The sequence below is a fragment of the Castor canadensis genome, chromosome 16 (assembly GCF_047511655.1).
Source record: "Castor canadensis chromosome 16, mCasCan1.hap1v2, whole genome shotgun sequence".
NCBI lineage: Eukaryota > Metazoa > Chordata > Mammalia > Rodentia > Castoridae > Castor > Castor canadensis.
This window is the reverse complement of record NC_133401.1, coordinates 74,011,297-74,028,574: the sequence shown is the minus strand read 5'-3', so window position 1 is coordinate 74,028,574 and position 17,278 is coordinate 74,011,297. Positions and strand designations below refer to the sequence as shown.

Sequence of the window (17,278 nt, the reverse complement as noted above, 5' to 3'; positions counted from 1 at the left end):
GTATTTGTTATAATGGTGGGGAGCTGAGTAGCATGAATACCTACCACAAAAGTGCTGTGATCGGACTGGCCAAGTGACTCAAGTGGTAAGAGTGCCTGCCTAGCAAGCATGAGGCCCTGAGTTCAAACCCCAGTACCACCAAAACAAAAGTGCTGTGATCATCAATGAAGCCCCTCTGAAAAGCACCCAGCAGTGCCCACAACCAGACAGATGTTCTGTCAGGATGTGCCCTGGGTTAGAAATTCTCTAAAAGAATTTGGATAGGAAGGACCGTTGAGGATGACGTGTTCCTTCAGTAAAAATCAATAAAGTTCTTTTTTTTTTTTTTGAAAGCCAACTATATGCAGAACACCAAGGATAAGCAATAAAAGAAGACCAGCTCTCAGAGAGCTTATATCCACACAGGGAGCAAATACAGATCACCAAGAACACAAGCAAAGTAATAAATTATGCGCTTGGGGAGATGAGTAGTTTGGGGGGAGACACTGTGGAACCAAGTATCAGCTTTGATTCTTGCCTACCAAGTGACCTTGGGCAACTGTTTCACTCTGAGTCCCTTTTCTTCATATAAATTAGGGGTAACAATATACCTTCCTTGGGGATTTGAGACATGTGAAAGGTGTTTACATGGAATGCCTACTGTGCTTGGTGCCTGCTAAGGGTTCAGGTGTTAACTAGGAATGATTTATCATCCACAGACTATTCTGCAAATAGTCTTTCCCACTGTGGTGAGGGTGTAACTGTGGAAGACCCTGGAGGGTTTGTCTTGCTTTTTCAGAGGTCTGGGACTGGCCTCCCAGAACTAGAAGAACCAACTGAATTGCTCCAACTTCAAGGACAGGCAAGATAGTGCACGAAGTAAACACACTCTGAAGACTTTATTCTTAACCCTGGAATTCAGGGCCCTCAGTTTACTGCCATTCTCAAGATCCAACGTGTTGCATTGATTTTAGTTCCAGACAGAAATCCACATTCATTAAAAACCAGACTTGATGCTGAGACAAATGGGACTAGAGCATTGGTCAGTTGAGTCCTTGGAGTTCCAAGGCCAGTGAGGCTTTGGCCTGGGTGTGGCTGCACTTAGTGCTGCAGCACACAGGTGGGGCACCCTGTGCCAACTTTAGGGCTGAGGTTCAAGTCTTCCCTCTGTCCTACAAACTGGCTCCTTCACGTCCCTTCCCAATGGTCCTTGTACCAACCCCACACTCTTGCAGCTAAAAAGGAGGGAAGGGAAACCATGTATCTTTGTAGCTGCTCTTATTCTGTGGCTGCCTCCAGCCAAATGTGCAGGGGACCCAAAGCAGTACGCATGGTAGGTAGCATTGGAGCTGTCACAGTGTGCCAACTCCAGTGTGGGCAGCTCATCAGTGGAGTTGGGGACTCAGTGACAATACGCTAACAGTCAGGATGCACACCATGCCAAGCCTCCACCCCAATTGGGCCACTGAAATTTAAAGTCGATCCCACTGGCCAAGCCCCTCAGACAGCAGCCCAGATATTATCCAGCACCATTTTGGCCTAGGAGTAAGCCCAAAAGTTAACCTGTAACTTCTGCCATGCCTTCATCCTACTCCCCACGCTTCTCCCGAATCTTATTTTGATGAATTCCTTGAAGCAAAGGAAGGTGCTTTCTAATAAATCCAGCTTGACAGCTGGACCGCTTTTGAGGGCAGTGCAATTGTTGTTCCCTTTCCAGAGGAAGTGCAATGACATGGGCTTTGGTCAGCAGAGCCAGGATGGGAGGCATCTCCTGTTGTCATTGAGTCCTAAGATATGACCCACACGTCTTAGTGACTAATGCCCTGAGATGGAAAGAGGGAGGAATGGCAGGATGGATATACACCAAGATGCTGACCATGAGGTTGGAGCACATGGAAAATGGGCTGAATGAACTTCCTGAAACATCAGGTGGCTTTCACAGTAAGGTCAGCTGAGGTCTTGCTTCTGTCTCCAAGACACTGACTGTGCATACTCATGTCTCTTGGGATGGGGAGGCTGACAGATTCCTCTCTGGGCCTCTGAGATCCAACTTTCTTCCATTCTTGGGCTTAGGAATGGAGATCCAGACTCAGTAGGGGAATTGGAGCGAAAGATTTCCTGATGACCAAAATTGTTAGACTTTGTTACATTCAACGGGTCAAATTCTATCTTCTTCCCAACAATATAGAGATGGCACCAAGAGGAACCAGTGGGAAGGTTGGTCCAGAGGACCTGCTGGCTCCAACAGAAACTAGGGTATTTGGTCATGGAGGCTGTGTTTCCAAGAAATCCTGCCACCACCACTCATCGGGTAGGGATTTTTCTAGAAACAGCAATGAGGTATAAGACAACATCTCAAGAAAGACAGCCCACTGGCAACAATTGTGCTGAAAACAACCAGGTGGTTTTAAAATAGAGAAATCAGGCAGGCCCATTGGGTTCCTCTTCTTACCTTGTGTCCCAAGCTTCAAGAACGGATTGTAAATACTTTGGGCTTCTGTTCTGGGGATGGCATGTTACTAGAAAGTTCTATATTGTCCACAAGGACATTCTTGTCTTCCAGTCTGATGACAGTGGGCTCTGGGGCGGGAGGTGGGGCTGGGTTTTTGTGCGTGTGGGGCAAGCAAGTCCGGCTGATATCCAAGTCTTTGAAAGCATGAAGCATGAACACACCCAAGAGGACAGTGACAAAACCAGAGAGGGTGCCCACAATGTCCACGGCAGACATGGAGTACCACTCCTTGAACAGGATGATGGAGGAGATGACAACCACTGTGGTGAAGATCACGTAGTAGATGGGGAACACTAGGGAGGTGTTAAAAATGTCCAGTGCTCTGTTGAGGAAGTTGACCTGAGTGCTGATGCAAAGTGCCAAAATGAGAGATAGGACATAGGGGAGGGGGTGCCGCACGACTGGCAACCCCTGGAAGAAGTTTCTAATGGTGATGCCCAGGCCCTTGACGGCAATCACAGAGAAGGACCCCATCACAGAGCAGATGATGATATAAACAAGGATATTCCTTTGTCCGTAACGTGGGGCAACGATGAAGATGAGAAGGAGACAGGACACCAGCAGAAACACAGTGAACACGATGAACCCTTCAGGAAGGGAGGGACATAGATGACCTCAGCTAAGAAACATATGGACAGCATCTAGGGCCCGCGACCCATACGGGGGAGGTAGCTCTAGACTCAGACAAGCCTGGGCTCTAGCTTCAGGGTCAAACCCGTTAATAACCTGGGTAAGTTATTAACCCCCCCCAAGACCTCACGGTCCTCATTTGAAAGAGGACCACCAATAGCATTTTCCTTGTAGGGAAAGTTCATGTATATAAAAATGTATCAAATGCTTTTATTTTTACTCTTAACTTTTTGGCACTACTGGGGTTTGAACCCAGGGACTCACACTTGCTAGGCAGGTGCTCTACCACTTGAGCCAAACCTCCAGCCCTTTTTACTTTGGTTATTTTTTTAAGATCTCGTGGTTTTTGCTCGGGCCCAGCCTCCAACTGCGATCTTTCTACCTATGTCTTTCTAGTAGCTGGGATCACACCGTACCCAAGTTGTCTGTTGAGGTGAAGTTCTTGCTAACTTTTTGCCCAGGCTGGCCTCAAACCACAATGCTCCCGATCTCAAACTCCTGAGTCGCTAGGATTACCTATGTGAGCCACAGCACCTGGCTATTAACGCTTGTATAATAAATATAAAATCATTTAGAACAATGCCTGGCATGTTATGAACGAAAACTGGTACCCATGTATGTCAGGCCAGGAATGCCATAAACGGGCCGTGCTAACAATCCCAGCCCCACCAACTTCCTTTCTGTAGCTTGCCTTCTCTTCCAGGGGGCAGCACTGAGATGGGCAGGACCCAATCAGACCTCCCACAGGGTTCAACCCCCAGTGTCTTGTGCACACCTGGTGCTTGAAGCCTACCTGTGTCCTTCATTTTGGAAGCCATCTCCATGATGGTGGTGACCTTCTCTTCCTTGGGGGCATGAATCACCATCACTGTGGTGCCGGCCATGCAGATCACACAACCCAGCTTCCCCAGCAGATTCAGACTTTCTCCCAGGAAATATGAGGAGAAGACCACACTGCACGTGAAGAGATGGAAGAGAGGGAGTTGGGTAGCTATGCTTGTCCCAAGACTTCCCCTCCTCAAACAAAAAGTCTAAAATAGAAACTCATTTTGGGGAGGGTTACAATGTATGCTGGAAGAATAGGAAATGCAAGTTGAATTCTTTTTTTGCAGTACTGGGGTTTGAACTCAGAGCCTTACCTTGGCTAGGCAGGTGCTCTACCACTTGAGCCACTCCACCAGCCCTTTTTTGTGAAGGGTTTTTTAGAGATAGGGTCTCTCGATCCTCCTGATCTCTGCCTCATGAGTAGCTAGGATTACAGGGATGAGCCACCAGACCTGGCTTGATTTCTTTCATTTTTGAGACTGAAAGCATTCCCAAACCAAAGGGCTGGGAGAGCCCTTCAATCCACTCTAACCTAACTTTCTAGCCCTTCCCAGTATTGCTATGAGATGTTTTCTAGCTTTGTTTTTTATACCACTGGTAGCAGGGAGTACCATCCCTTACAAGCCAAAAGAGCCCCCTGTAGGCTCACTCTAATTACTCAACAAAACATACTTTTTGCCAGTCACTCCATGTCCCTTTTCTATTCCTTGGCCATATAGAACAAATGGTCTTTCTTCTACTAGTATATGTCAATATAAGTAACCACAATGACAGTTATAGATCCTATGTCTTGGGCATGTATGCATACTAGCTACTGGGCCAGGATTGTTTCATTTATTATTTCACTAGCATCTCACAAGATATACTATCCCTATTCTATAAATGAGAAAACTGAGTCCACAAGTTGGCAGAGGCAGGCTTTGAACTCTAGTTCTATCTCATGATAAAGCCTGTGAGTTTTTCTCTACACCTCATTGGAAAGAATTGACTTCCCTGAGTCTTTCACATTTCTGGGCAAAATACCTCCAGTTTCCCAGTGACATGATTTCCATTCTCCTTATGTCCCCTAGGTGAGCCAGCAAGGGTGGGGGAAGAAAGGAAGGAAATTGGGCCAGCGGGGTGAGGTCACTGGCCACATTTTGCTTCTCCTGCTTATACAGGTTGGCATTAGTTTATGGTAAAAAAATCTGATGGTCATTCTGGTGCCCCGTTAGCCTCAAAAAGGGCTGGCCTAAGCTGTCAGGCAAGAAGGCACTGATGTTTAAGCTCCCCTCTTAGGCTCCTATCGCTCCTCTAAAAATGCCCACATGCTTTTACTTATGATGTCCTGTTCAAGAGAGGCTGGTGGCATTTGCACAAGCAGGGCAGGAGAACTGCATACCCCTTCCATCCTCCTGGGAGTGGGAATTTGTAACCTTATCAGAGTTGCAGAAGTTGTACCACAGCTACATCAGCAATGAACTCAGCTAGTCCAGCTATGTGGTGTGAGTCATGGTTCTGTTTGTTTTCTGACTGTGCAAATGTTGCAAAACTGTCATCAAGATGGCAAAAACAAACTGAGGAAATTATGGGTACTGAGTGTGGTTGGATGGGTAGCTAGAGTTCCAAGGTTACCCCAAAACTCATAGCATCCTTCAAATGAGAGCTTAGAACCCCTGAAGAGGAACAGGCTGTTTGCAGCATAGGCGATCTAGGAGCAGTGAGAGAGGCATACAGTTAGTATCAGTTATTTTTTGATTTATTAATTTTTTGACAGTACTGGAGATTGAAGTCGAGGCCCTGTGGTTGCTAGACAATCATTCTATCACTTGAGCTATGCTTCCAGTCCTTTTGCTTTTAGTTTTCAGGTAGGGTCTCCTATTAACTTTTGCCTCTACTGGCCTTGAATTGTGATCCTCCTACCTCCACCTCCCAAGCAGCTGGGATTTCAGGCATGGACCACCATGCCTGGCTTTATTTCATTATTTTTTATTTTTTCAGTGCTGGGAAATGAATTCAGGTCCTTGGCACTCGACCACTGAGCTACGTTCCCAGTTCTAGCACCAGTAATTTTAAAAACTATCATTCGTTGCGTGTTACTTGAGAGGCAAGTTGGCAAAGTGGAGAAGCACCTGGACTCCGGGATCAGACTGTACAGGTTGGAATCCTGGCCTGGCCACTTGGAGCCTGTTTACCTTGGCCAAGTTGCTTAACCTCTCTTGGCCTCAGGTAGGGATGCTGCAAGGATTGAGTTAAAACTCAGAATGCATTTGGAACGTTGGGCACACAGTCAGCCCTCTGTGTGTCATAGTGCCAGTTCTGCACTAAACACTCTGTGTTAGCTCCTTTGCTCCTCCAAGTGGGTATTATTAGCACCTCCATTTTTCAGGTGGGGAAAACGGGACTTAAAGAGGTTAAGTGACTTGTCTGTCATAACATAATCACTAAATGTTCGAGAGAGGATTTGAATTCAAGGCAGTGTTAATCTTGGACTTGGGCTCTTCACTCATTTGCTTCTTCTATTAGGGCGCCAATATATTCTCTTGAGAGATTGACCCCAGTGGACATGGAAGCCCTTCAAACTGGCGTGAGCTTGACTGCCCTCTATTTCCCATTGGTCTAGGATACACAGGGACCAGTGGTAGCAAACAACCAAGGGTCTACAGCCTCTTTCCAAGGTCTGGGACAGCCTGGGTCCCTGAAAACCAAAGATTAGCTGGCCCCACTTGGCAAATCCATGCCGCAATAAGTTGAAAGCAGAAAAGAGCCAGAAATAGCCAGAGAGGTGAGGAAAACCTTATGAGGACGCTCAACACTCCCAGAGGTGTGATGACTGTCGCAGGTGCAAATGCATAGGCACCGAAGTTGGCGACTTCTCCAGCAGCCACTACAAAATTAAGACAGGAAAGAGGTCAGTGTGACTGAGTCACCATGTCTGTTCCAAATGAGTCTGACTAGGGACTGCTTCAGTCAGTGTCTAATCATCCACGGAATCCCAGACTAGCACTGCGTAAACTCCTCATCCTATGCTGTCTCTGTAGAGTCTGATGAGAAGGTCAGACCTACACTATCCTGTCCAAATCCCTCCATCATAAAGATGGCGAGACTAAAACCCAGAGTCACCCAAGATGCTTACGGGTAGAAGCCTTCTAGAAGCCATCACATCTCTTGGCTTCTAGTCCAGGCATGGTTAAGTGTGTCTTGGGGACTGCCCATTTGTTGCTCTGTATCTTTAAGGTGAGTTCTAGAAAGTGCTAACTATCTAGTAAAGAAACAGTTGCATTCATTGATTCTCTGGATACCAATTGGTCCACGAACTCCTCGGCCCTAGGGGAGTTGTGGCCAGTCTAAATTGACAGGCTGGTTGTTAATAAATTCTGACATCCCCAAAGAGCCCAAGTTCTCCTCATCTGAGTGCCTGCAAGTGTCTTTTCATCTGTGTTGCAGATAACAAACTGGTCTCCCCTTTGAAGCGGATGGGCACTGTGATAGCTCCAGCCCGGGCAAGGATAAAAAAAACCTGACTTGGGGATCAAGAGCATGTGTCAATTTCCACCTAAAAGTAGGAGTCAGGGCTAGCTAGCCGGAGGAGGTAGGTGTGGAGTGGGGAAATGATTAAGTGTGTGAATCTGGACAAACATGCCATTGCAGAGCAGCTATGTTCTAAGTGGGCCAGCAAATAAATTAATTGCCTGTGCAATGGAGAACCCAGCTTCTGCCATGTAAGATTGTAAGGGACGGTGACATCATCTCCCTGGATTTCAAGGGAAGTAGAGAAATTACACCTGAATCGTTATCAGCTATGTATAAACCTCTCTGGGCTTAGATGCTTCATGGATGAAGACTGACTCTGGGTGGAGAAAGATGTGAAGACTGTCAAGGTCATCCTAGGAATCTGGCCTGCAGGCCACACTTTCTATAGTGGAAACAGAAATGCCCCACTCACCCCTTCCTTCACTTCCAGCCTTGCCATCTACCCAGACCACGGGATCAGTAGCAAAATAATCCACTTACTGGTGGCAAATCCAGCCCACCACATGGGGTCCTTCAAGTAGCCATATCCTCCATCCACTGTAAAAAGGAAAGGACACAAAGTCAAAGCTCAGCTACAGTTTTTCAGGCTCCTTTCCTAACTCTGCCTTCACTCCAGGACCTCTAAGTGTTGCCCAGGGCTAAATTCTAGGTATGTAGATACGGTGTCCATGTTTCATGCCCGTGGCTTGGATCCGTCTTCTGAGCACAGCTTCTTCCTTGTCACCTCTTGAAGTTTGAATCCCTCCCCAGCATCCCCATGTCTGTCCTAAATAGAACTCTTGCTATTTCCCATCCCCCTCCCCCAGCACTGGAGATTGACTGGCCCTTGCACTTGCTAGGCAGGTTCTCTACCCCTTGAGCTTTGCCCACAGCCTTTTTGCTTTTAGTTCATTTTCAGATAGTGTCCGGCAGCTATCTGAAAGCTATCCACTTTTCCTGGGCCAGTCTGGGACGGAGATCCTCCTACCTCTGCCTCCTGAGTACCAAGGATTACAGATGTGCAAATCATGCCCAACCAAACTCTTGATAGTAAATGGTCTCCACCCACCTGTAAGTGGCACTTGCATGTATTTAGTTGTTTAAGCCAGACACCCTTCTCGGCCCTGCTCTCTCTTTCTCTCTCCTTTATCCGCCCGCATCCAGTCCATCCTGCTGAGTCTGTCTCAAAAAGGTAGCTCACATGGGCCCAGTCTACTGCCACCACCTACTCAAAGCCACCATCATCCCTGGTCCATATTGAGGCACTGGCAGTCAATGGTCTTTTTTAAAATGAAAAGCAGACTATGGGAATTATGGCTAATTTTCATTAGCCGGCCAGTAGTTTCTGATGACTCTTGAAAGAAAGACCAGAATCCTTACCAAGCGTGTGCAGAGCCGTGGTCCTGCTTACCACTCCAAACACATCCCCTACCACTTTCCTTCTTTCCTGCCCCAAGACCTTTGCATATGCTTTCCCTGCATCCAGAATACCCTTCTACCAGTGTTTGCCTGAATCCACACTCACTCTACAGGTTTCTGTTTGAATGTTGTTCTCCCCTAAGAAGCCCTCCTGGACCTCCTCTTTATTTCCACTGGGAATTGTCTTTCAAAACACCCAGCCCGTCTCCTGCCAGCACTTATCATTTAGCATTGGAGTTAACCTACTTGTTTTCTGGCATTTCCACCACTAAAATGGAAGCTCCAGGAATTGTCTGCTTTGTTCGGGGCCGAGCACATCATTAAGATGATGGTGAAGATGAAGAGGAGGAGAAAGAGAAGAAGGAGGAGGAGAAGAATGAATGAGCTTGAGACAGTTCTGTCTGTGAAAGTTCAAAAACTAAATGTTGCTTTTTTTTTTTCCCTAAGGAGAAACTCTTTTGCTGTTATCAAATCCATAAAGGGATCAGAATCTCCTCTAAATGTGAAGAAATATGACAACATTTTACTTTAAGAGTTGAAATCTCAGACAGTCCTAAAACAGCAGTTGAGGGAAAAGTGGGTTCCAGGGAAGGTGTCTTTCTGAATGGTGAGAGACACCTCCCTCACTTCCCTGAGCACAGATTTTCCTGGTGCTAGGTAAGATCACTGGCCTTCTGAGCAACAGCAGTGAAAGCTAGATCAACAATGACCATGACCCCCAACTCCATCTCTGCATCTCACAGCTCTCCATTTTGAGCACAAGTGGGTTCTGCTAGGCTCCTCCTACTTAGTTAGCAGTGATGCCAACAACCAGTGCTTTCTCCGTGCCAAGAATCTGTCAGCAGGCTGTAGCCTTAGCTGAGCCTCCCTAACCCTGACCTCTGAAATCCAAAATGCTTCAAATTCCAAACTTTTTGAGTGTGGATATGACAGCAACAGTGGAAAATTCCACACTGAAACTTTGTTTCATTCACAAAATTATTAGCTATACTGTATAAAAGAACCCTCAGGCCAGGTATGTACGGTGTGTATGACACATAATAAGTGAATTTCATGTTCAGATTTGGCTCTTGTCCTTAAACTATCTCATTATCCATATGCAAATATTCCAAAAGAGTCCAAAAATCCCAAGCATTTCTCCAGCATTTCAGTGAGAGGCATTCCATGCGCACATGTCTTCTGAATACCTTTAGGCTGGTACTATTCTTGTGCCATTTGATAGATGAGGAAACCGAGGCGCAGAAAAATACTTTTCTTGCCTGGGATCCCACCACAGAGGAGATCATGAAGGAGCCAGAAGTGGATTCCTAATGGTCTGCTTTTCCAGTGTGACATCCCACAGAAACATTCATTGAACACGTCCAAACTTGAAACATCATCTTCCCCAAACCTGTTCCTCCTTTTCCATTCATCTCTGCAAATAACACAGCATCTCCTCAGTTTCTCAGGTCTACAACCTGAGTCATTGCTGGCAGCCAGTCCACATCAAAGCCACTGAGCTCTGTCTCCCAAAACGATCTCTGAATCCACCGCCAATGCCATTTACCAGTCAAGTTCTGTTCTCTGGCTCACCTCATTGGCTTCTTAACCTATAGTCTTGGGCCCAATCCATTCTCTGCAGCAACCAGGGACCTCTTCAAATCATAATCCAGACTGTATCTCTCAATCACTTAAGGGTTGCACTCCAACTCTGCAGCCTAGTTTACGAGGCCCTTCCTGAGTTGAGCTTACCTCCTCTACCCCTTCCTGCTCCTGCTATCCTGAACCCTGTTCTGTTTTCAGTGGTACTCATGTCCTTACCTCTGAGCCTTTGCATGTGCTGTTCTTTCTACCTGTTCCTTGCTATCTCCTCATCATTTGGATCTCAGCTTAAAGACTTTATAGGAAACCCTCTCTATATCCTCCCTCCCTAAATCTGAGCTTTTTATGCCTTTTCAAAATACTCCCTTGGCAGCCTGTGTTTACTCCATTATGGCCCTAATTCACTATAGGACAAACCTATTGCCTTATCTGTCTCTCAAAACGGACTATGTGATCCACAAAGACACCTTGTCCCCATGTACAGCAGACATGCAATAAATGATTCCATGAATGAATCTTTTACACATAATTCTTTTTCTCAAGAAAAGGAGAGGATACACATCCAATTCACGGATACACATCCTATTTTCCAAACAAGCAAATCTCTTAGGGGCAGAGGCTCAGTAATTATCTTGTAGCCCAAAGGGGCTTCACTGCAGAGTAGGGAGAGCATAGGAGAGTCTGACTGTGTTGTGGATAGAGACATTTGTATTCCTGTGGTTCAGGAGAAGTTGTGACTTGCCTGCAATGACAGACTGCTAAGCAGTGAAGCCAGGACTAAGCCTGGAGTATTTGATTCTGGGTCCTGAGGCTTTTCCCTGCCTTTACCACAAAGGACAAATCATGAAGTTCTTACGACATCCTGGATTGCAAAGGAAGCTCTCTCTTGGCAGCTGGAATCCTCAACAGGGTTGTCTATGAACATTTAGTGCCCTTCTGGGGCCCTACTCTTAGGCTGCAACCCCAGCCCCTGTGAAGAGAAATGGCTGGTTGAGGGCTCAGCTGCCCTGTGCCCCATCCTCCCCGCCCTAAGGAGCCTACCAGCTCGAGTGGCCCCGGTGGCAACAAGGCGTATGAGGCCTTTCTTCTTGAGGATGACACTGCTGCCAATGAGGAAACAGGACAGTAAGGCCAGGCCCACACCAATGTAGAAGCCATAGCTCTTCCTGATCCTCTCCTGCCAGCTGATAAGGGTGGCATTTTTGGGTGGCTCAGGGCTGAGGCCACCGATGATCTGACACAGGACTTCTTGTGAGGAGCAGTAGAAGCTGATCAGGGAACCTGTATGGGAAGACCATGACAAGAGAGTCATGCTGGGACATGGGCACACTTTAAGATATTGCCATTGGCCACTGCTTGAGACCTCAGGCTTTCACAGTTGCATGGCCCCTCCCACAAGCTGGGCCCCAATTACAATTGATTACTCTGGCTTAGGGCTTTATTTGCAAGAACTTATCAAAATTTCACAACCACTCGTCACGTAAGTGACATCTTTTATCTTCATTCAAGGGTGTGGAAACGACAGAAATGAGAGAGTATGGATTGTCTGACTTCAGAACTCCAACCTGTGAAGCTCCACACGCCAAATTCTCAGGCACCCTTGAGTGTGACCCTCTGTCCTTCACAGGAGTCCTCTCTCGGGATGTAAGGCAATCTGACTGTGATCTCGTCACCCCATTGATTGCCAGGGTTGATTCAGTTGATCTGGCTGGCTAGGCAGGTGTCCCCTTCCTTCCTTCCTTCTCTATTTGCGTCCCTTCTGGAGCTGCATGCTTGGTCGAAGAGGATAACCATCCCTGATAGAGGAGGACCGTTCTTTGGTCAAGGGTATATGAGTAGCTGAGTTCCCCTGCTAGAACCTCCAAACAAGCTCTCAAGGAATCCCTGCTCAGCTTCTGGGCCTCCCACAGTTCTCAATCCCACACGGGGTGTCTTCACTCTCATACTCATAAGCTCCAACTGCAGTGGGAGACAGGTTGCCTGTACTATCCATGGACCTCCTAGGCCTGTCGATGACTGAGTGAGAACTGGCCTTTCTCAGGCATTGCTTCTGAGACCTGTGGCACTTGTGGTCAGTGGCTGTAGACTCCTTCAGGTCACAAAAGGATTATGTTCCCACCACCCCATACAGACTATGTCTTTAGTTTGATCTCCTTGTCTCAGGGTCCCTGAGATTCTGAATCTGCCATTCCCACTGTCCTGCCCATCTGGCGTACAGGACACACAGGGTAGATAGATCCTCAGTGAAAAGCTAAGCTGTACAAATTCAGTGAACTGGAACACTTCCCCAGTACTTCCCCAGCGTGGCCTTCTGCTCTGGAGTGTTCCTAACCACTCCCCAGAACAGGCACAATGGTCATGTCTAGGTTTTTAGTCAAAGAAACTGAAAACTGAATTAGGTAATCTTCCTAAAGCGACACTGGTAGCAAGGGGTGAAGCCAGGATTAGTCCTCACCCCCATCTGATAGCAAAAGCCATGCTCAGAACCACCTCAGGCTGCAAGGGGACAGTGGCCTTCACCTTGATCCCTTAGAGTTGCTTGAGTATGTGTGACTAACTTTTACAAATTGAGAACTGTGACGACGCCGTGTGGTTTGAAGGGAAATGGATGCAGGTGGAGGACATCATGTTAAGTGAAGTAAGCCAGGCTCAGAAACACAAAGGCCGCATGTCTTCTCTCACACGTGGAAGATAAATCCAAGGGATAAACATGTACACAAAAACAAGCATGATCATATACCAACTCACTTGTAGAACATGTTTGTGACAGTGGCACTACTCTATGGAAAGGAAGAGAGAACGGTAGAGCATCAGTAATATCGCATACCATAAGATGTGAAGGTGGAGGACATAAGGATGTGTACTGAAAGCTGTTGAAAAATGGGGTGTGGGAGGTAAAGGGGTGAGGGAGAGTAATGGACGGAGTGGAATGGACCAAAGAAAAGCAAACGCACAGCAGGGATACATTGAGACACTCCTTCAAACATCAACTTAAATATTAATAATGAAAATCAGGACTGTAAAATAGGTACAGTGGGGGGGTACTGGTGGTATGGGGGAGGGTGAAGAAGGAGATTAAGGTAAGGGTACATGATTGATGGACTTCATATACTCTTATGAGATAGAACAACGAAGCCTCTTGCAATTGCTTTAAGTGGGGCAGGGATGGGTTGAGGGGAAGAGACGGTGGGGGTGATTTAATCAATGTATAATATAAGCCTCCCATTAATCCCTTCTGTACAGTGAATACATCCTAATAAGGAAATTTTTAAAGAACTGGGAACTGCCCCATGAGCATTCAGATTTGGGGCTGCACTTGGAAATCAAAAGGTCTGTTTGCCTCCCTGACCGGACCAGTCCATAAACCAGCAATTGCCTGAAGCTCAACCGTGTTTGCTCACTGAGGCAGGGGACATACTCTCTGCAGCTCCTCACACTCTACCTGGCTCCCTCAGTCGTGTTCGTTATGGGCTCGCACTCCGGGAGTATTAGAGTTGGTGACCTCTGTAGGTACAAGGTCCTATTTAAGCTGCAAGCGTTGTGTCACAAGTGCCTAGGCTTCAGTACTAAGGAATAAGCCTGAACCAGGCCCTTCTCGGGCCATGCTGGAACTCCTAGCAGTGCCTAAAGGGCCTTAAAAGCCATGGAGTTCTTGCTTTGGCACATCTGTAGTCGAGTGGAATCTTTGGGGAGCAGTTGAAGAGTAATGTTGACCTCTCTTTCTTTCGTGGCTCAGAACCACAGAAAAACCCTTGAAAAACAGCCAGTCTAGAATGTAACACGGTGGTAGAGAGCTTGCCTAACACATACAAGCTCTGAGCTCCACCCCAGCACTTCAAAAAAAAATGCATCCATTAAAGAGCAGCAGGTCTAAACCTCTTACTTTCAGCTGGTGAAACTGAGGCCATGTGAAGGGAAAAGACTTACTAGAGTCACACAGACATTTGGTGGTAGAAGTGGGTCTTGAACCCACCAGGGGACATCCATCCATATGTCTTTTGCAATGGGAGACCTATCTCTCCAACATGTCACAATTGAGGGAAGATGAGACAAGAAGCCTTCATCAGACTGGTTCTGTGTTGCTCACTCCTGTTCCACCAGCTCTGGCCTCCTTGCCCAAGAGTAGAATCTGGGGAGTTCCCTGAGCCCAGGAAATGAGCCAGAGCCTGGGGTGGGGTGGGAGGTGACCAAGAAAGGCAGGACCCATTCCCTCACCCTTCCCCTGCTTCCTAAACGTGCATCTCTAGTAGATGGAGCTAGAGGACTTGCTGTGGACATGGCTGTCCCTGAGGCCTCTGGCACCAACAAAGTTCACACCCTCCACTGAGTCAAGTTCTGCCATTACAAAAAAAAAAAAAAAAAAAAAGGGCTGATGACCCAGGAAACCCAATTTTGAGCAAGGTGCTCATCTGAAAAAGGGGTGCTGGGCAGATTGATTCCTGTCTCCACTAGAATATGCAAGGACTGGGAACGCTGTCTGCCCTAGGATAATGAGCGTGACTGAAAATGGCCCGCTTCACCTTGCTGCTCAGGACCCCAAAGTCAGTCAACACCCAACAGGCTGGCTTTGAAAACCTGGCTGGAGAAGCACAGAAGTTAGAGGGTGGGGGACACCCCACAGTGTGCACCTCCAAGACCAGGGAGGAAAATAGGGATAGATAGGAGCAGGAGTTCAGGATTTAGAATCCAAGAGCCCTGCCTTCTTGAGCATCAGCGCCGCAGTTTCTGTAAGTCTAGAATGGAGTAGTCCAAGTAACATTACCTACCTCCTACAGGTGTTTCAAAAATTAAATGAGACGCTGCAGGGAAGGTCCTTGTCCTCTACGTGGAGAAAGAACTCACCACAACGCCAAGGGTCGTGGGGCTCCTTCTCTCTGCTTTCTAAAAGGCCTGCTTGGATTAAGGGGTGGTGAGGCTCTGTGGCCCTCTCCCCTTTGTATTGGGCGACACAGAGAGAACCCAGATGGGAGAAGATACTAAAATATGCAGTAACTGTACCCTAATCCCGAGCCCCTCAGCTCCAGGAAGCCTGCTCTGGGGAATAATGCCCTCTTCCCAGTATGGTCCCTTTGTCCCTCTCACCTGGTGAAGTCTCAGCCAGACCCTGACCTTCAAGACTGGCTGAGAGCAGGGTGGTAGTCAAGTCGCGCTGACTTTCCCCCTCCCCAGTTTTGGATCCCCGCCCACCAGATCCCCGCCCGGCTGCACGCACCGTTCACGCAGCTGGCGTTGCTGAACCGCAGCTCCATGGGGCCCCGGGCGCACGGAGCAAGCCGAGAGCGCGGGCGGACCCGCAGCTCCGCAGCAGGTGGCTGCGACTTGTCACAGCCGCGTGGCTCCGGCACGAGAAGCCGCCGGGATCGGACTCAGGGGTGGGGAGAATGACGCGTCCCAGAGGGGAGGGTCCCGGGGAGGAGTCACTCTGTGCCTTGGCGACTCCGGGCCTCTGGGGTACCTGCGTTCCTGCCGCCCCATCGGGGCGCGTGCCCTTCTGGGGTGCAGCCAGCTGGTCACGGTCGGGTGCCAGGGGACCGGGAGAGGGGGCGGGTCCCGGGCCACGCCCCTCAGGGACGCGGGCGCTGGCGTCCAGCTCCAGCAGGGACAGAGTCGTGGCGCCCCAGGACGGCGCGGGAGGTGGCCACATGGGGGCTGGGAAGGCCGAAGGGGTCTGCGGATCTGGTTCCTTCCTTCCCTTGTTTCTTTCTTCCTCCCCCTTGCCCGGTTCATCACTCAACAGAGGTCTGATCTGTGGTGGGCACTCACAGGTTACCAGGTACACAGTAAGTGCCCAATAAGTATTCAGTCCAGGAGATCGGTAGGTTGAATGGAAGGAGGAAATTAAGTGATCAGAGGCCAAAATGAGTTAGAATTTTATGAATTAGTGGGAGAAATAAAATAAGATCAATTACTTAGAGTTCAGTGTTTTCCAAGTTGCTATTTAAAATTTTATACATTATATAATAACATTGTATCAATATATATAATGAAAGTTGGGATGGAATTATAAATATATGTGTGTGTATATATACATGCGTACATCCATATAGATACACATACATACCTATAGATAGATAAGCAGGTAGGTAGACAGATAGATGGATGAAGTTGTGATGGAAGGTGAATTTGTTCCCATGGCGAATAGTAAAAACGAGTTAGAGAAACACTGGCCTGGGCCAGAAAAACCCTTATGCTGTGCTTGCTATAGGCCAGGCAGAGTTCTAAGTAAGTGTTGACAAATCCCAGCTCCTTTAGTGCTTATGACAACCAAAGCACAGAGAGGAAACAGAGGCATGCTGTGATCAAGTAACCTGTCTTGGGCCCCAGCAGGGAAGGGGAAGCACCAGGATCAAACTCAAGCTGTCAGTGGCTCCACTCAGCCACCCAGCATCTTAGACTGTGGAGAGTGGGGCTGCTCAGAAAGCAGGGGTCAGTTCTGATACCCACTTCCATCATCTATATAGTCTTCAGTAGGGGACACTGTTCACAGGCTTTTCTTATTTAAGCCTCCTATGAGGCAGGTGTCCTTACCATCTCCATGCAAGAGAATGGGGGAGAACAGAGCTGCTAGGGCCACATGTGTCCTCCCAGTCATCACCCTCCACTGTTCTGCATGTGGCCCTCTGGCTGGTCTTACAGGATGGGTTCCCCCAGTCCCCAGTGTCTTCTTCTAACTCTCTGGATTACTCTAGGCACAAGACCTTATCTGTCCAGTAACACTGTATGCCCCTTTCCATGTGTGAACTGCCCTGGTGGGAGAGGAGAGATGGAGAAGAAAGGGCCATCACACACATTACCAGCTGAACATATCCACGACCATGGGTCTTCCTGCAGACCCAGGCC

The 17,278-nt window shown here is 47.9% G+C and overlaps 1 protein-coding gene across 1 annotated transcript; it reads right to left on the bottom strand.

Moving 5' to 3' along the window:
* Positions 1–859: 859 nt before the first annotated feature.
* On the bottom strand, positions 860–15,926 carry Nipal4 (NIPA like domain containing 4). The gene is made up of 6 exons (XM_020179211.2): positions 15,651–15,926; positions 11,480–11,719; positions 7,940–7,996; positions 6,722–6,812; positions 3,915–4,075; positions 860–3,078 (listed from the first exon to the last, which is right to left on the bottom strand). Exons 1-6 carry the CDS (start codon positions 15,685–15,687, stop codon positions 2,447–2,449), a joined length of 1,218 nt encoding a protein of 405 aa, XP_020034800.1. The 5' UTR covers positions 15,688–15,926; the 3' UTR covers positions 860–2,446.
* Positions 15,927–17,278: the final 1,352 nt, after the last annotated feature.